The following is a 20,620-nucleotide window of genomic DNA, read 5'->3' as shown; positions in this document are numbered from 1 at the left end:
CAACGCTCACTATTCATCCCAGAGGCAGCATCGATCGGCTTCAGTTAGCAGCAGTAGCGAAGGAATCGCACGATCGGGTTCAGTTAACAGCCATCGATCAATCGCTCGGGTTCAGTAACGCGTAGCCTGCAGTGCAATCGCTCGGGTTCAGTTAGAGCCCAATGCCTCGCTCGGGTTCAGTTAGATCCAACGCCTCGCACACACGCGCGTACGTGTACGAGAGAAACGCGCATCGCTCGGCCCCCGACCTCCCACCGTAAACGGGAACTCCCCGAAATTTTCCTCGCCCTCGCTTCTACCACGGTTTTTTCCATCATGGACGGCCGAAAGAATGTCATGCAGCTGCGTCTCCGGCCCGCCCAGGACGAAAAGCCCATTTTATGTCATGATTTTTTGTCATAGAAGTAGGAGCCCACCACATCTATGATGATACCGGGTTTTGTCACAATTATCGTCATAGAAGTGTCATATGTATGACAGAAAAAAAATTCGTTCGGCCCAAAATGTCACGGATGTGTCTTTTTTTTGTAGTGACCGTTTACACCTGCGGTCATATTTTCGTAGTGCTTAGGCGAAGCCCTGCGGAGATCACTTCACCATCACCATCACCGTGCCATTGTGCTGAATCATCTACTACCTCGACGTCTTTCTGGATCAAGAAGGCGAGGGACGTCACCGAGCTGAACGTGTGCAGAACGCGGAGGTGTCGTGCGTTCGGTACTTGATCGTTTGAAGCGCGAATAAGTTCAACTACATCAACCGCGTTATGAAACGCTTCCGCTTACGGTCTACGAGGGTACGTATACACACTCTCCCCCTCGTTGCTATACATCTCCATGGATAGATCATTGCGTGCGCGTAGATTTTTTATTTTCCATGCAACGATTCCCAAAAAATTTTGAGGGGTCACTCTTGCTATCATAATCTTCGATGATAACCTTCACTACTACGCAGGGGATTATCTTCTTCATTTGAATCAAACACCTCTTAATTCTAGGGACCTGTTACTCTGTGTGCACTAGCAACCACATAAGTCCCATACTGTTATGTCAACAAACTCCAAACATAAGGAGGCAAATTATTGCACCAACAATCTCCCCCTTTTTGGACGATTGTTGACAAAACAGATAATCATCAAAGTGAAGATAGATAAGTGAAAAGTAATTCGAACAAGAGTGAATAAGTGTCACTTTGCTCGATGATGAAATAGCCTCCCCCTAAATGTATGCAGGGATAAAGATATGAGGTTAATTCTCCTGCAAGTATTGAGGTATATAGAGGAAATTTCAATCATTCAAGACAAGGATTCGCACTGATGATATATAATCCATCGAGATCGTAGTGCAATCATTCATAACTTCCGATAAAAATTCCACCTGCAAAACAAATGCTTCGAGAGAAATAGTGCAGTGGACGGGGTTATTAACATTACAGCACAGAACTTTTACATCATAGAGCAGATAGTCTTTAAGCCATAAGTTTCAACCTCACACAAAACCAAACCAAAGAAACATAGTAAGTAAATCTATCGAGACTCAATGTAATTCTCCCCCTTTTTGTCAACTAGTGTAAAAAAGGCGAGGAATAACAGGAGTGCAAAAATGGAGAACTTGATTCACTCGGCAACATCTTCCGAAGAACTGTCTGATGAGATTTCAGCTTCAGAAGTGAGTGGATCAACTTCGGCTTCAGCAGCAGTGGATTTTCCTTCAGGGATTACAGCTTGAGGCTAAGAAGACGATGGCATATCTGGGGCAGCTTCATGAGGAACACGGGATAGCACATTGCCTTCGGCGGGTTTCTCTGTCGGTGAGGTGGCTTCAGATTCTTCGAGCTGTTTGTGAAGCTTAAGATGCATAAGATCAGTGGTTGGCTCATGGGCAGGTAGAGAAGGGGTTCTTCGATCTTGGAAATATTCAATAGAGAAACCTTTGTCAATGTAATCATAGAGCTCTTTGAGGTTGACATTCAGGAGTTGTTTCTCGGTAAAGAACTTGTGAAGCAATTTCGAGAGCCTTTTCTTATTCTCATCCGCAATCATATGCACGATTTTGGTTCGATTGTTGATTTCATTTATCTCGGCGGCAAGATGTTCTTTTTCACGTCGATCCTCAGAGATGTGTTGCAACAACAATTGTTGTGTGTGCAAACTGACTTCGAGTTGCATGTTGACACCCAAGATAAATCATTTTCCACTCCTAGCTGCTTAAGCATGGCATGAGCAACTATAATCTCTAATTGTCATCATCAACATGTTTAATCATAATATGCTGAATCATGGATACCGAGTTAAACATACCCGCTTTTCTTGCCACGGTCACTTCGTCAAATCATCGTCAATATCGCCTTTCACTTGCACGACCGAATGATATGAAAATAATAATAATGCAAGAGTGCCGTGGACTAAGCTGGAATCTGCAAACATTTTATTCAAAGGAGAAGACAAGGTAATATGGGCTCTTTGTTACATCAACAATAATGCATATGAGAGTCACTCATCATTTTCATCATGGTCTTTCCCCTTAGTATGACTCAACAAAAAGAAAAGAATTTCAGAGAAACACACTGAAATATTTTTGGGGGTTTTTAGTTTTTTAGAAGAAAGCAAGTTAACGAAGAAAAAACAAAAACAAGATAAACTATTTACACGGGAAAGCTCCCAACAAGCAAAAGAAGAAACGGGAAATATTTTTTGGTTTTCTTTTAATACTACAACTAATTAAACTAGAAAGAAAAAACAAAAAGAAGCGAGAAATATTTTTGGATTTTCTCTAAGCTTTTCAAACACACAAGAAGAAAATGAAAAATAAAAAAGTAACATGGATTATACAATGAAAAAGGCTGAACACCGACAACTGGAATGAAATGTGTGAACATGAATGTAATGTCGGTGAGAAATACGTACTCCCTCAAGTTTAGGCTTTTGCCTAGCTTGGTAATCACCATCGCTGGTCTGGGTAATAGTCAAAGTGGTAGCTTGTGGAGGCTCTCTGTGGAGCCTCCTCGGCCAGACGAGCCGCTTTCTACTGCTGTGTTGTACTCGCGTGCCTTGCTCTCGTAGATGAAATATCTTTGTTTACTCTGAAAATCAAAGAGAACAGGTCCAGGCAAAATAACATATCCAATAGGTTTTTTTTATCGAACATTAGGTTACAGTCATACTTCTGAGCTCCATGCTTAATAAACTCATGGCGTTGCATTGCCTCATAGTCTAAATGTTTATCAGGTAAGATAGGATCATTGGGCCTAGGTGAGACTCCTAGCCTTGCGGCTACGCTAGAGGCACAAATTCCCCCATAAAAATGACCACTACTTGTGTTGCGTTGCAACCTCCGTGCAAAAATTGCCCCAAGATTATATTGTTTAATGCCCGTTAGAGCAGTAAGTATGAGGCTCAGATTAGGGGAGCAGAGTGTACTGCTGTCTTGTTTACCCACGATGCATTTTTCATTAAACAGTGCAAAGTAACGAATAGAGGGAAATTGTATACTTTTTATTCTAGCTTGCGTGACTCCCCTATCCTCACCACTACAGAGACTACTCAGGAACATTTCATAATCAGATTTTTGTGGTTCATCTAGCGAACCCCAATATGGAAATTTGCACGCATCACAGAATTCTTCTAGAGGCATATTATAAGCTCTGTCATATAAGTGAAACAATACTCTAGAAGGGCGGGGATGAAACTCAAATTTTTTAGTGAACGGGACAGTGATGTTATAATTTTGTGTGCACTTATCTGCGATGAAGGGAGTGAGCTCAGTGTTATGAATATACTGATCAAATTTTTCTTTAATACCCGCGCCTATCATGAACTCGTCACACGACCACTGACATGATTTGGTATCGGTAATCCGCACCAAGCTTGCCCTTGGTTCAACATAGGCCTATCTTATCGAGCTCTCACTCGACGACCCCTCCGAGGATCTCCTCCTCAAAGAACTCCTAAAGAGGTTCATTTTTGTACAAACAAGTTTCTGAAATTTTTGGGGCACAAAATGATGTCAACAAAACTTCACAAGATTGACAGAAATTACTCATATGAATGTCTAGAGGCTATATCAAGCATTGAAACTACTTGGAACTCAAAGAATTCAACATGCAAGCCCATTTTCAATAGCACCAAGAGCAGCTAATTATGCAAAACATAATCCACTAGAGCAAAAACTAATTGGAGCAATGGAGGAGTCATATACCAAGTAGCAATCCCCCAAAACAGTTTCGAAAACGGACCTCCGAGCAAAGAGATTGAAAATATCAGGTTTGGGAGCAAGAACGAGAGAGAGAGAGAGAGAGGGGGGGGGCTATCAGGAATTTTTGCTAGAGGTAAGAGACGATGTGGGCTGAAGGAATAAGTGAGGGGGTCCCTGTGGGGCCAATAAGCCACCAGGGCGCACCCTGGTGCCTCGTGGGCACCTGGGGCTTCCCTCTCGGATGTTTTTAGTGCAAGAAATTCTTAAATATTCTATAAAAATTCATGTAAAAAATTCAGATCAATTTGAGCACTTTCATTTTTGGGCTATTTTTTATTGCACGGATAATTAAGAAAACCGGATAATCATGGCATTTTATTACATTTAACTAAAAATAACAGAGAGCAAAAAGTGGGTACAGAAGGTTGTGCTTACTAAATTCAGCGACCACATGCCTCTAAAAAAGAATCCATTAATAAGGTTGGTCAAGTCTTATTAACAAACTATTTTCGATTAACATGAAATCAAAGAATCTTCCTATAACAATAGGTTACCTCAATAGGGATATGCATCTCCCCAATTATAAGTGTTTCTTATTTCTTTTTGACAGTAGGAAGAGGGAGTTGAAAACATCCAATAGTAATTGTCAGAGTCTTTTCAATAATATGAATAGCACTTACTTGAAATTGTTTCTTCGAGAAGTCCACCGTATGTTCATTACCATTGACATGAAAAGTGAACTTGCTTTTGTTGCAATCAATATAGCTGCTGCAGTATTCAAAAAGGGTCTACCAAGGATAATCGACATGTTATCGTCCTCGGGCATATCAAGTATAACAAAGTCTATTAAGCTAGTAACATTTGCAACTACAACGGGCACATCCTCACAAACACCAATAGGTATGGCAGTTGATTTGTCAGCCATTTGCAATGATATTTCAGTGGGAGTGAGTTTATTCAAATCAAGTCTTTTATATAAAGAGAAAGGCATAAAACTAACACCGGCTCCTTTTGACATAATTTCTTTTAATGGAGCATGGTATAGTTGGTATTCCTAGATCTCCTAGTTTCTTAGGTACTCCATCCTTAAAAGAATAGTTTGCAAGCATGGTGGAGATATTAGCTTCATGTATTTTTCTTTTATTAGTGACAATATCTTTCATATACATAGCATATGGGGCCATCTTCAAAATGTCAGTCAAATGAGTACGCAAAAAGACTGGCCTAAGCATTTCAGCAAAGCGTTCAAATTATTCCTTGTCCTTATTTTTAGATGGTTTAGTAGGAAAGGGCATGAATTTATGAACCCATGGTTCTCTTTCTTTACCATGTTTCCTAGCAACAAAATTCTTTTATCATAACGTTTATTTTTAGGCGGTGGGTCATCAAGATCAACAACAGGTTCTATTTCAACATCATTATTTGGTTCTTTATCATTGTTTGGTTCAGCATCTACATGAACATCATCATTGTCATTATCATTATCACTAGGTGAATGTTCATTACCAGATTGTGTTTCAGCATCGGAAATAGAAACATTATCATTATCCACAGAAGGTTTTTCTACTTCAGGTTCGCTTGCAATATGCAACGTCCTATCATTTTTCTTTTTCTTTTTCTTTTTCAGATTTTTAGACTAGGTGCGTCAACATTAATTCTTTGAGAGTCTTATTCAATTATTTTAGGGTGACCTTCATGATAAAGTGGCTCCTGAGTCATTCTACCCCCTCTAGTCATTACTCTAATAGCATGATCATTCATATTATTATTCATCTCATTAAGCACATCATTTTGATATTTAGCAACTTGTTCTAACTAAGTTTGGACCATAGATGCATGTTTACCTACACCTTTGACATCATTAGTAATTCTAAGCAACAAGTCACTTAAGCGATTAATCATGTAGGCATTACGTTTCATTTGTTTCATAACATTCCATTGTAATGATCTTGCTTAATAATGTAATTATCAAATTCATATAAGCATTGACTAGCAGATTTATTATAAGGAATATCACCTTCATCAAACTTTATAATAGAATTTACCTCTACCACCTGCGTCGATGTGTCAAGACCATGTATTTCTTCAATAGGTGGTAAATTCTCAACATCTTCAGCTTTAATACCCTTTTCTTTCATAGACTTCTTTGCCTCTTGCATATCTTCAGGACTGAGAAATAGAATACCCATCTTCTTCAGAGTTTGTTTAGGTGGTGGCTCTGGAAGTGTCCTATCATTATCATTCTTCAATATATTATTCAATAATTCTTCAGCTTGTTCAATAGTTCATTCCCTGAAAACACAACCAGCACAACTATCTAGGTAGTCCCTAGAAGCATTTGTTAGTCCATTATAGAAGATATGAAGTATTTCATTTTTCTTAAGAGCATGATCAGGCAAAAGCATTAAGTAATTGGAGAAGCCTCCCCCAAGCTTGAGGGAGATTCTCTTCTTCAATTTGCACAAAGTTAAATATTTCCTGTAAGGCAACTTGTTTCTTATGAGCAGAAAAATATTTTTCAGAGAAGTAATATATCATATCCTGGGGACTACACACACAACCAGGAGCAAGAGTATTAAACCATATCTTAGCATCACCCTTTAACGAGAAAGGAAACAACTTAAGAATATAATAGTAGCGAATTTTTTCATGGTGTGTTTGGAATGTAGTTTTATATTCTTCACCTGGTGCCAATCTGATCTGATGGAAACCAGCTTTCAAAACCATTTTAGTAAACCAGCAAGCACCTGCTAACTCATCCAATAACTCATCAATCATAGGCAAAGGATATTTGCTTTTAAGAGTGATAGCATTCAGATGCCTGAAATCAACTACAAGTCTCCAAGTACCTTCCTCTTTTTTCTTGACCATCAAAACAGGTGAAGAAATTGGGCTTTTGCGGTATCAGATCATGCCCGGAGACAGGAGCTCTTGAATTTGGTTCTCTAATTCATCCTTGAGTTGTGGAGCAATACTATAAGGTCTGACAAACACTGGCCTGGCACCAGGTATGAGGGGAATATGGTGGTCTTGCATTCTTCTAGGGGGAAGGCAGTGGGGCTCTGAAACACTGTAGGAAACTTGTCCAGCACTGCTTGCATTTCAGGGCAAACTGAAGTATCTGTAGAACACTGAATAACAGACAAAGCAATCACTGTAGGAGCAAATTCAGAAGGTAACAAGCCTTGAAAAGTGAACATGCGCCCTTGCTGTTGGAATGACATCCATTTCTGAAGCCAGTCAATTTGCATTGGACTATGTTGTGCTAACCAATCAAGACCCAAAATCCCGTCATAAGTTGACAATGACAGCAATCGGAAGTCTGAAGAAAACTGAGTGTCGCAGCAACTCCACTGACACTGTTGCAACATCTGGGAACACTGCAAAGAAGCACCACCAGCAATAGTGACTAACACAGCAACAATATCTTGCACATCAGCTAACAAGGTGATCAAAAGAACTGTCTATAAAGGAGTGAGTCCTTGTAACGCCCCGGACACACCCGCCGGTGATCGTTACTCCTGGCGGGATCTAGACTGTGAAACTACTCCAAGCTGAGCATGCTTAACTTTGGAGTTCTATCCAAATGGGCTCCCGGAAAAGAAGGAATTCCTTATTGATATGAGTAGTCTATCATCCCTAATAAGCCAGGCTATCACATAAACCCCCATTCAGAGGAACCGACGTCCTCGTCGGGCCACATGAACGTTCCCTCTTGGCACATCATCTGTGCATCCAGTCCGGCACATGTGTCATGTCGTGTGCCACGACGGGCCACAAACGTCATGCACAACATGACCGTGCACCTGTCTGCAAACATTCGTGTAACCGCGAGAGTCGGCTCTGATACCAACTTGTAACGCTCCGGACACACCCGCCGGTGGTCGTTACTCCTGACGGGATCTAGACTGGCCCCACAGATCAATACTAGTCTTTTCTGCGCACTTTGTCCTCACTCGTGCGCACCCGGGAGCAACTTCCCAATCGGTCACCCATCCTGAAACTACTCCAAGCTGAGCACGCTTAACTTTGGAGTTCTTCCGAATGGGCTCCCGAAAAAGAAGGAATTCCTTATTGATATGAGTAGTCTATCATCCATAATAAGCCAGGCTATCACAGTCCTGCCAAATTTCACTAGGAAGATTAAGGTATGTTTCTGCAACTGGATTTCCAACTGGAGAGAAGGAGCACTAGGGTCCTTGCCCAATGCAGCAGTTGACATTCCCATACTATGAACAGAGGCTCCATAGACTGCACATGATCGATCAACTCCTGAACAAAGTGTAACTGCACATTAGATTTGCAAACATGATCTTGAGAGCACTTTTCACCACAGACAAAACAAAGCCCCTTAGACTTGCAATATGCGTGCAGAGCAGACCACTTGTCATCAGAAGGACGCTTATCGTCAATAACACGGGGATTTGGAGGAAGAGGAAGTCGAAACGGACCAGACTGTTGTCCCACTGTGGAGTTGAGTGGCATCACACCTTCACCAAGCTCTTCGTGCAACAAGGCCAGATATAAGCCGAGACCAGGTCCTTGGGTTTCTGAAGAGCAACTGCAACGCGAACACCAGGTTTAAGACCATCCAGAAACTGAGTGGTATGATGTAAATGATTAGGCGCCTCTTCATATGCTGATAACTAATCATAGAGGTTAGCAAAACGATCCACATAATCAACGACAGTGCTAGTTTGGGAGATACAGAATAATTGACGAAGTAGCGTCTGGTGTTGATTTTGGCCAAAACGACTCTGCGAGCTGCAACAATTCATACCACGAGGCTTGGGGATATCTGCGTTGCACGGATTCCAACCAGCGAGAAGCTGCCCCTTCGAATTGGTATGTCACCATCGAGACCCATTTGTGCTGGTGAGTACACGAGAGGTTGAACTGATCTTCGCAACGGGACTGCCACAACCACGGATTTGCTCCATCGAACCGAGGTAGATCCGCTCGAACACCAAATGAGAACACATCAGCATGATCGGAAGAACTCACATCACGCCCAGAAGGAGAACGAGTAGGAAAACTGGAATCACGCGCACCTCTGACCGAAGGAGGGACATAAGTGTTATGTGCCTTCCTCCGGTATTCCTGGTCGATGCCGAGGGAGTCGGAGGCAGTGCCGCGACGACGAGGTCTTCGTGTGCATTGGCGGTTCCTTCTGCAACTCACCGCGGATGTTCTCAAGCTCGAGCGCGAGCTCATCTCGCACGCCATCGACCCGCGCCGACAGCAAGCTATCGAGTGTGGCGGTATTGGCCTGGATGAGCTTGTCGACTGCTTGGAGTAGATTCTCACCGTGATCCTTGAAACGTTGGTCCAGAACCGCGGTGAAATCCACCCGCAGAAGCGCGTACACGCCGCGCCCTTCCTTGGACAGCTTGTCCATCGCCTACGCTCGCCGCCGATCACGCCACCATATCCCATGAATGTGCCGCGACAACTCCAAGACCACTAAATCTAATACCAACTGTAAGTAACGCACTGGATCTGGTGGATTAGCTAGGGATTCGATTTTCGAATTTGGGGAATTAGGTTTGTAGCTGGTCACCCATCCACCCTCACAGCTACACGACTACAACCGGCCGAAGCCATCGTCCAAGTCCAAGCCGATAAAAAAGAGAAAGAAGCAATTGTCTATTTAAACTAGTGACCGTTAACACAGTTAAGGGGCCTGCTGGTAGTCCGATAGCCAATGCGGTGCGTTGGTCTCGCGCCTGGGCCGCCGGGTAGGCCCATCTGCTTGCTTGATTCTTCCCGCGCCGTCTTCTTTGCTTGTCAGATCTGCTACGGGGCCTTGATCGCTTGTCGCTTGCTCCGACTGAACCGCAGGTTCAGTGCCATTCCTTGGGACGCTGATAAGGTTGCTAGCTTCTCGGTGCCGACAAAGATGACGGGACACTATATTTGATCCTCCTACGCAAAACTGTTCCTGCAGTTGACTAATGGATGCATGCACATGCCCCAAATGTGGACAGTCAATATCATCCCATGTTGGCAAAAAACTTCAGGCCTCCTTTGTTCATAGGATATTCCTATATCATAGGAATAAAAAGAATCATAGAAATTGACAAAGACATGTCATTTGATGCATAAGATAGGAATAGGAATCCATTGCTACAAACTAAAGGGCTTCAAAGCAATTTTTTTCCCCTACAAAATTCCTATCCTCTAGAATTCCTATAAATGGCCTCAATTTTAGGAACGAACTGGCAGGCAACAACATATTGCAGGGTCCAAAGCATTCTCCTACTGAACTTTATAAAAATGATATACTCCAGTTATGTGATACAATACAACAGAGGAACTTGCTCCTCACTTGGTCCATCTCCCACCGTATTCATAGGATACAATAGTAACACCATGTAGAGTGTTCTGTGTAACAATCTGATAATGGCAATGGGTGTGACTTCCTACGAGAAACTATCTCCTGCAACAACAATGCCTGCACGCGGACAGGGACGGAATAAAACACCATGCATGCTTATTGGATTAGCACCGGAGAGCGATATAAATGTATGTCGAACAAATAACATCAACATAAGGCTCTGTGCAGACTGCTCCATTTGGTCAAGCCTTGGACGTCTTCTGATTTGGTTTGAACACGTTTTTGATCAGCGACTCCTTGATTGACAAAAGTTCTGGGAACTCCGTCTTCAATTTAACAGTGTCAAGTTCATTGTTGCTCCTCGGTGCGACTATGACCTTGGCTTGCTCCTCCAAGTTGAAGTTCTTCCAGGAGAAGTTTGGGTCGATGTAATCTCTGTACATCTCCAGTATCTCATTGTGGCTCACCACACCAGGATTAGTGAAGTTCCAGATTCCGGTGAGGTTTCTCTTCGCCATCTCGATTGAGATGGGAAGAAGTTCATCCAATATTGTCATTGAGTTTGGGATATCCACAACCTTGTCATACCGGGTGATCTTTGTGATGAAATTGCGAGGATTGGACAGATCAGATGAAATAGGCATCCTTACACGAAGGGTGCACACGTTTTCGTAGTTTTTCAGCAGTTCCTCAACCTATTAGAGGTAAATGTTAGCTTCACCGTAAAATACTTCTTCTAATAACATAATTAAAAGTACCAAACTATCATGAAAATAATGGTAATGCGCACACATACGAACAATGGCACAATTAACCGGGTATATTTTCACCAAAATCTGCTCTCTGTGAGATTGAATCAGGTGTTCTTTTGAGTCGTAGATTTGCCTAATCGAGCTTTGTCTATGTAGAAACTTTTCGTTATCATAAATACCTATGATCATTTCAATATTCAATGGATGGTAAGTTCAGCATTTTAAGGTCCAACGCTAACTTCTCTGGAAATAAGACTTATTGGTAAATCATAATGATTAATCGAAGATGAATTTGGCTAAGTAGAAATGTAGAATATTAACAGGCTTTTCATGTTATGGTTGATGCCAAATAAGAAAAATTAGAATGGCTAATGCAATGGCCATATATTGGATAGTTATCACTTTTTCAAAAATCTGCATCTACATGACATTAATTTTTTTTTTCAAATTTTGAATATGTTTTTGAAGGGTTTTGCTATTTGTACGACAATTGAGAAATAAAGTATAATTAGGTTCGAATTCATGATTCGTTCGTGTGCAGAAGTGATGAAACACTCAATTTTAAGCTATGATGAAGTCTAACCGATGCAATTTTAATTGTTTTGAACTAATTGTTATGCACCCATGTGACACCAAAAAGCAACATCTCTGAAAAACATACTGTCCGTTTATCATATGAACCATTCTCCCGCTTCCAGTTAGTTCATTTAGTGTCAAGGGTATCTTAGTAATTGTCATCTGCGAGCATCACCTGTAGAGTTATATAACGTTATATATGTATATGCCACCACATAATTTTAGCCACCCTATCAAAACAAAATGAACGATCCTCTCGTCCATATGAAGATGATGTAGCACAAAAGAAAACACTAAAAGAAAGCAACAAGAAAGAAACAGGGTTTCTTGAATAATATCTACAATTGCATGCCTATAGCTGTTCAGTTCTTTCCTAAGTTCCAGAACATCGCACACTATTTTCTGATAGTGCACAGGGCATCCAGATCACGGAACCAGTCTATGCAAACGATGTACATTCAAATACTTGAACTGCTTATATTTTGTGTGGCACTGTCAAGTACTCCCTCCATCCCAAATTAAGTGACTCAACTTTGTACTAAAGTGTAAAAGATAAGGAATCCAATTTGACAAGGATCCTGCTAACAAGGTCATCTTTTGCTTTCAAAATAGGCACCTGCTTTCCAAGATAGGTGCTCATGGCATTCAGGCAGTTGACAGAAGACATACTTGTCAAAAAACTCTTGGACAATAAATACACTTCCGTACTGCAAGCCCAAGTGTCTTAACTTCAATTACCTACAGGCTAAAAGCACATCGCAAACAATAAAGTATGAGGGTATGCCCAATAACTAGACTCTAGCTTGGGCCTAACATCACTCTTTTCGTTGGTTGGGCCTAACATCACTCATTTTGTTACTATCATGTACAATTTCCGCCGAGCATAAACATTCAGTTGGTTCTTTTTTTATTGCAATTTTTTAATCTATAGTAGTCCATGTTTGTCCTTCTTTTATCCAACCAGGGTAGCAGTAGCACAACGGACCCTTCTCCATAAAATGTGCTACTATATCAGATCATGTTGGTTTTGAGTGTATTGTACTTAAATTGCGATTCAAGAATTTAAGCGACAAATTTACAACACCAATACAGCAAACATTCTAAAATAGGATGAAATGATAAGCACAGAACATGACTAAGATCTAATAACAGAAATAATCAATGCAGGATGTTTACACGACCGAAATTGCTAATTACTTTGCATAATCAAAATTGGTAAAGCTCTGGGAAGTGAGCTGTACAAATTCAAAGAAGCATGCAATTATCAATACACCAAACTAGTGTGCATGGATGGGGGAAACCAATTAGAGTACTCCGACAATTCAATGAGACCCCATAACATGCTCCCATAAGTAAGCATGATTTCGTTGACTTTATTTAAATTAAGTCAACCCAAGCTAACACCATGATCAGCATCTTCAATGTGACGATGACAGAGAAATTAGGGGTATTCAGCAAATCACGCCGGATCTAACCAAACGATGGTCAATGCAAATTACCAAATCTCTCTTAAGGCCTTCTTAACTACATACAGATCAATGGAATCTCAATCACTGACAAGCCACATTTTCCTCCATAATCACACACCTCGTTTCAAAGTTTCAGCGTGCAATCAGGCATTGACATTATAAATCGAGCAAAGCGGCTCCGATCTATTTCCACTTTGCCATTCTAGAGAGAATTCTTTGGACAACCGGAGCTTAAAGCAAGGGAGAATGGGTACATGGCATACCATGGCCTTGGTTTTGGAGTAGAACGATCCAACGAAGTTGGGGGTGTCCTCCTCCTTGAACCCGACCCCCGAGCCGAGCGGGTGGCCCGCGTCGTACTCGAAGATGCAGCCCGTGGCGTAGTTGATGAGCACGAGGCCCCGGGCGCGGCAGACGTCGGCGAGCGTGAGCGTGCCGCAGACGTTGGCGCGGATGGTCTCGACGCGGTGGGTCTCGCACCAGTCGACGTTGGGGCGGCCGGTGACGCCCGCGGCATTGAAGACGTGGGTGGGCGCGACCTCGTCGATGTCGGCCTCGAGCTGGGCGCGGTTCTCGAGCCGGCCGGCGCCGTAGGCGAAGGGGATGCCCTGCGCGGTGCAGAGCTTGCCGAGGAGGCCCCCGATCCAGCCGGTGCGGCCGTAGATGAGGAACTTGAGCGCCGGCGGCGAGGAGCCGTTGGTGGAGGCCGCCATGGCGAATCGGCGAGATCCGGGAGGGGAGTGGAAATGGGGGAGTGGTGGCGAGATCGAGATGGAGACGAGATTGGGGCGGGATTATAATAGGGAGGCGGGCTGATATTCTCTGTCCCCGCGGGTGATCCCGGGTGACGGAGCACCGACGGTGACGCTGCAGCGCTGTCCGGTCCACCTTGATCCCTACTGGTTTGTGCATTCGCTTCGCATTGCAAGGGGGAATGCCATCCACCGACGACGACAGCCTGTTTGAGTGAGTTAAACTGCTAATTAAGCTTCTTCGGTTTTTATATTGCTCACGTGATTTTGTGGTTGGAGGAGAGGCCTAGGGCGCGGATCCCTACTTCAGGTGAGACGTGTTCCGCCGTCTCAATTTGAGGGGTGGAGCATGGGAGTTTGGACATCCGTCGCAGATCCCTACTTTAGACGAAATGTGTCCCGCCGTCTCGATTTGAGGGGTGGAGTAGGGGAGTTTGGACATCTATCACAAATCCTTAATTTAGGCCAGACGTGTTGGGCCGTCTCAAATTAAAAGATGAAGTAAAAGAGTTTGCACAACCGTCACAAATCCCTACTTTAGGCCTTACATGTTCGGCCATCTCAAATCAAGGGGTGGAGTAGGGGAGTTCGAACAGCCGCCACATAGTCCCGGATGTCCGGCCCCACATCGCTTTTTAACTGGTCCTTCCCTACTCACTCTCCCTTCGCTCCACTTCAAAAACTCTAGCCGCTACCCCCATTGCCCATTGCACCGTCAGCCTGCCACCCCGCCACAATGGACAAGAAGATGACGAAGGAAGAGCGCGAGTAGCCGGATGATGTGGTATCTCGGTAGCTATTGCTCTAACGTGCTACAACCTATCGCAATGACGGATCCGACGAGAGCTGGGGCTCCAATCCGTGCTGAAGTGGAGACATGTCGCCGCCACGTCGTCAGGGCCCTCGTCCTTCATTTCATCGTTTATCCCCAAGAAGGATCGTGCCGATGAAGAGGGCAACGGATCCGATCCCAACTGGGACTAGCTCCTGCAGGAGAAGGATGACCTGCCGCCCCGCTCCTCATAGACCGTTCTCGAGTACGAGCAGCAGCTCCAGGAGGCGTCTTGGACATATGTTCTCGATCAGAGGCCTAAGGGCGCGGACCCCAACGTTAGGCCGGGCATGTTTGAATGTCCCAAATCCTCCAAACCAGCCCTAACTGAAAGGGTGAAATAAAGGGATATGGACGTTCGCCATGTTGGCACGACGGCCCGGCCTCGCATCGCTTATTAACCGGTCCCTTCCTCACTCAGAGCATCTCTAGCAGATTCCATAAAAGTTTGTCCTGTAAAATCATTTTAGGGGATACCGTAAAACGTTTTTACAATGCTTTTACAGGATGACGTGTGTGTCGGCAGAACAGACCCTGTATAAATCACTTCAGGTTCAATGTGGAGCCCAATAGTCAGTAGTAGTATTTACAATAAGGTCCCTGCAAAATAGCATAAAGCCCCCTACAAGCAAAATAAAGATTGCAATTGGGTCCTTTGCCTCTGCCGGCACGCGTGGCTCTCCACCGGCGAACACTCATGCACTGCAGGCACTGGCCAAGTCCACTCTCTTGGGCGGTCGTGTTACTCTGCCTCGACGCCTTCTTCCTCCCGATGCCCCACCCCCTCCTGCTCGCGGTGCTGAGCAGGGGAAGGTCCCCCGGCAGGACGAGCACCGACGCGGAGTAGGGGAAGGTCCCCCAACGAGACGAGCACCGCCGTGAGCAAGTTCAAGTTCCTCGACGGGTTGAGCACCTGCGCGGGGCAGGCTCACGTTCCCCAGCGGGCCGAGCATGCTGCCCCTGTCCAGCCCTCCCCGGGATGCCGCCCATGCACGCTTCTGCTGCTCGCGAGATGTAGGAGGAGGTCTCTAAGTAGGCGCCGGCGAACCTCTGTGACGGTGTTCTGGACTAGGGGGTCCCGGCCTAGCCGGTCTAGTCCATGAACCGGACTGACGGCCCGTTGACGAGGAAGGACTCCGGAGGTCTCTAACCTGTGGCATAAGCATATCGGGCTTCACCGAGGACTTGGTGTGCACTCCAAGTATATCTATTAGGTTCGGCATGTAACCCCTAGATGGCAACCGGCCATGTGTAACCCTAGATACCCCCGGTGCCTATATAAACCAGAGGGTTTAGTCTGTAGAGACACATCAATTATCATCGCCATTAGCTTTAGGGTTCATCCCACAACTTACGATCTCGAGGTAGATCAACTCTGTACTTTGATACACCCACAATATAAACAAGAGTGGGACGTAGGATTTTACCTCCTCAAGAGGGCTCGACCTAGGTAAAAACATTGTGTCCCTTGTCTCCTGTTACCCATCGATCTGATCTCACAACTTGGCCCCCCCTACCCGAGGTCTGTCGGTTTTGACACCGACATTGGTGCTTTCACTGAGAGCTCACTGTTGGATCACCAAGGATTGATGGCTCGCTTGTAGATTGATAGCAGTATTGGTGCGGTGACATCTTTGTCCCGGGCCAGCTCTTCGCCTTTCGCAGCACTGTGTTGCACGCTGACCCGACCGGCCACTTGGCCATGTTGAGAACTTCGCCCCAAACCAGGTAGACCCGGTGGTCACCGCGTCTGATCTAGCCCCTGCCTCCTTGGATGACGGCTTTGAGCTGAACCCGTCTTCAGACCCGGCAGCGGCCTGTGATACAGCTTCTCCGCCCGTCAACTAGGGGTCGACCCTGAGCAATCGAAATGACGGGCCTGGGTCAAGCGGCCCGAACAAACTGTTTCAGATCAGCCCGACTTATAGCCAGGTCATGGATACCGAGGAGCTCTCACAGATAAACAAGGTATTGGATCGGATCCAAAGCCTGGCGATCTCATCCGCTGTTTAAGATCAGATCGGATGTAAAGCAGGTGACCTAGAAATTTTCATCCTGCCCACCACCCACCTAGTATCCACGGTCGAAGACCTAACCGATGTGCCTGACTACGGCTCCGACGAAGCCACTAACATGGAGGAAGATGTCCACAGCGACACCGGAGTAAACCCACCCACGGTCATATCCCGTACAGGGAATGGGGCCGCAACGTCTACCTATGACGTTTACATGGTCGACACTGATACATCTCCAACGTATCTATAATTTTTTATTGTTCCATGCTATTATATTATCTGTTTTGGATGTTTTATATGCATTAATATACTAGGGACTAACCTATTAACTCAGTGGTGCCAGTTGTTGTTTTTTCCCTTGTTTTTGGCTTTTTCATACAGGAATATCAAACGGAGTCCAAATGGAATAAAACTTTCGCAATGATTTTTCTTGGACTAGAAGACACCCGTAGGACTTGGAGAGGGGGCTGTAAGGTTCCCAAAGAGGCCACAAGCCTGCAGGGCGCGCCCCCTGGCTTGTGGGCCCCTCGGGAGTCCTGTAACACTAATTCTTGCTCTATAAATTCACAAATATTCCCAAACCACCAGAAGCGTCCACCAAAATACTTTTCCGCCGCCGCAAGCCTCTGACCTCGTGAGATCCCATCTTGGGACCTTTTCCGGCAATCTGCCGGAGGGAGATTCGATCACGGAGGGCCTCTACATCAACCCTATCGCCCTACCGATGACGCGTGAGTAGTTTACCACAAACCTATGGGTGCATAGCTAGTAGCTAAATGGCTTCTTCTCTCTCTTTGATCTTCAATACAAAGTTCTCGATGTTCTTGGAGTTCTATCCGATGTAATACTTTTTTGCGGTGTGTTTGTTGAGATCCGATGAATTGTGGATTTATGATCATATTATCTATGAATATTATTTGAGCTCCTCTCAATTCTTAGATGCATGATTTGATATCTTTGTATTTCTCTTCGAACTATGGGTTTGGTTTGGCCAACTAGATTGGTTTTTCTTGCAATGGGAGAGGTGCTTAGTTTTGGGTTCAATCTTGCGGTGTCCCCACCCAGTGACATAGTAGGGGCAGCGAGGCACGTATTGTATTGTTGCCATCAAGGATAAAAAGATGGGGTTTACATCATATTGCTTGAGTTTGTCCCTCTACATCATGTCATCTTACTTAAAGCGTACGTTACTCTGTTCTTATGAACTTAATACTCTAGATGCATGCTGGATAGCGGTCGATGTGTGGAGTAATAGTAGTAGATGCAGGCAGGAGTCGGTCTACTTATCACGGACGTGATGCCTATATTCATGATCATTGCCTTAGATATCGTCATAACTTTGCGCTTTTCTATCAATTGCTCAACAGTAATTTATTTACCCACCGTATGCTTTCTTTAAGAGAGAAGCCTCTAGTGAAACCTATGGCCCCCGGGTCTATTTTCCATCATACATTTTCAGATCTATAAACCAAAAACCCAAAATACCTTGCTGGTTTTTATTTGCTTTTATTTTGTTTTACATTTTAGTAATCTTTCATATCCATCTCTATCAGATCTCATCCTTGCAAGTGCCCGTGAAGGGATTGACAACCCCTTTATCGCGTTGGGTGCAAGTGTTTGATTGTTTGTGCAGGTGCATAGATTGAAGACTTGCTTGTACCTCCTACTGGATTGATACATTGGTTCTCAAACCGAGGGAAATACTTATCTCTACTTTGCTGCATCACCCTTTCCTCTTCAAGGGAAAAACCGACGCAAGCTCAAGAAGTAGCAGGAAGAATTTCTGGCGCCGTTGCGGGGGAGGTTCTACATCAATCCTACCAAGTACTTGTCATAAAGTCTCATCTCTTGCATTACATTATTTGCCACTTGCCTCTCGTTTTCTTCTCCCCCACTTCTAAAACTTTTCAGAAAAACACAAAAATATTTGCCTTTTTATTTGCGTTCTTCTGTATGCCTTTTTTTCTCGTTTGCTATCTTTGCTTGTGTTGCCATGTGCCTTCTATTTGCTTGCATCTTTGCTTGCTAAAAAACTATTGATATGGATCCACTTAAAGTTTTCTACTTGGATCATCTTCGATCCATATGTGCTCGTGCTGAAACCCCAACTAGTTTGGTTGAGGGAAAATCATTAGATGGGCATGCTCATTTTTTGCATCATCGTTTGTCTGAAAAAGGGGGATTCTTATGGAATCAAATAAATTGTTTGCTATGCTATGCTTTGAATCTATGTGAAATTTATGATTTTACTTGTTGCTCAGAGAACCCTAAAAAACACCTTCCTTACCTATGTGAGTTTAATGATAATGAAATCCTATCTTCTTATGCCAAAGGTGTTTATAGTTACTATGATATAGAACAAATTGAAGAATTTATTGCTTTTAAGGGTGCTTATGAAGTTTCTTCTTTGATTGAAAAGTATGATATTACTCTCTACAAATCTAATTTTTTTGACATACTTAAATATTGCTATGAAAACTATGCTCATAATGCCTATGTTAAGGAATTTATTGAGAGAATGTCCGTTGCTTTGGAAGAAAATAATTATATGCATGAATCTATAGATGATTGTGATTCCATTGATTTGATTGAAACATCCCTTGATGAACATGATGCTTGCTATTCTTATGGCCATGATGCCAATATTAATTATGCTTATGAAGATGAACTTGTTATAGTTCCCTATGTTAAACATGATATTATTACTATTGCACCCACACTTGATAGCCCCTTGAATGAAAAGCATGATTGCAATGATGTTATTATAAATTCTATTAATGTCAATTATGTAAAATATGCAAAACCCTAAGCTTGGGGATGCTAGTTTTGCTATGTCCACTACTTGTTGCAATGATCATGATTGGGGTGATTCTTCTTATGATCTTGAAAATTTATTTAAGCCCCAAGATGAATATGAGATCGATAATCCCACTATTTTGGAAGAGTGTCAACTTTGCATGCATGAGTATCGTGTAGAGAATATGTTATGTGATAGCTATATTGTTGAATTTGAATATGACCCCACACGCAATTATTATGAGAGAGGAAAATATGGTTGTAGAAATTTTCATGTTACTAAATTGCCTCTCTTCATGTTGAGATTACTATTGTTTCTTTCTCCTTCCTTGCATATGCTAGTTTTTTTCTTATCATGATAATTTGTTTGCTTATAAAATGCCTATGCATAGGAAGTATGTTAGACTTAGATGTGTTTGTCGCATATTTTATGATGATCTCTTTGTGCTTCAATTCTTATTTTTCGTGTGAGCATCATTGAAATCTCAATGCCTAGCTAAAAGGCTTTAAACAATAGCGCTTGTTGGGAGGCAACCCAATTTTATTTTTGTTTTTACTTTTTTTTTCCTATTTTCCAATAGATATATCTTCTAGCCTCTGGTTAGAGCTGTTCTCATGTTTTAAATTAGTGTTTGTGCCAAGTAAGACCTTTGGGACGATTTGGAAGATAGTTGATTTGATTTTGCTGAAAAACAGAAACTTTATGTCCAGTAGAATAATTTTGATAATTCACAGGAACGTGATCTGGTTCTGAAATTTTTACATAAGATTGATATACAAATTTCCTAAGTTTTCCTAATTTTTGAGAATTGTTGGAGTTACAGAAGTATACGAAGTTTCCTGATTACTAAAGACTGTTCTGTTTTAGACATATTCTGTTTTTATTGTGTTCTTTGCT

At 43.3% G+C, this 20,620-nt stretch overlaps 1 protein-coding gene across 1 annotated transcript; it reads right to left on the bottom strand.

Moving 5' to 3' along the window:
* Positions 1 to 10,429: 10,429 nt before the first annotated feature.
* LOC123145096 (bifunctional dTDP-4-dehydrorhamnose 3,5-epimerase/dTDP-4-dehydrorhamnose reductase) lies at positions 10,430 to 14,263 on the bottom strand. Its single transcript, XM_044564412.1, has 2 exons — positions 13,591 to 14,263; positions 10,430 to 11,225 (listed from the first exon to the last, which is right to left on the bottom strand). The coding sequence occupies exons 1-2, from the start codon at positions 14,038 to 14,040 to the stop codon at positions 10,773 to 10,775; spliced, it is 903 nt and encodes a 300-aa protein (XP_044420347.1). The 5' UTR covers positions 14,041 to 14,263; the 3' UTR covers positions 10,430 to 10,772.
* Between the last annotated feature and the right edge of the window lie 6,357 nt (positions 14,264 to 20,620).

This window comes from Triticum aestivum, chromosome 6D (genome assembly GCF_018294505.1).
Source record: "Triticum aestivum cultivar Chinese Spring chromosome 6D, IWGSC CS RefSeq v2.1, whole genome shotgun sequence".
NCBI lineage: Eukaryota > Viridiplantae > Streptophyta > Magnoliopsida > Poales > Poaceae > Triticum > Triticum aestivum.
This window is presented reverse-complemented; position numbering and strand designations above follow the sequence as displayed.

Excerpts from the sequence above, each read along its gene's own strand:
- LOC123145096 (XM_044564412.1), bottom strand. The coding sequence starts at position 14,040 with ATGGCGGCCTCCACCAACGGCTCCTCGCCGCCGGCGCTCAAGTTCCTC. Across the intron at positions 11,226-13,590 it reads ACTCCAAAACCAAGGCCATG|GTTGAGGAACTGCTGAAAAA; the intron begins GTATGCCATGTA and ends TACCTCTAATAG.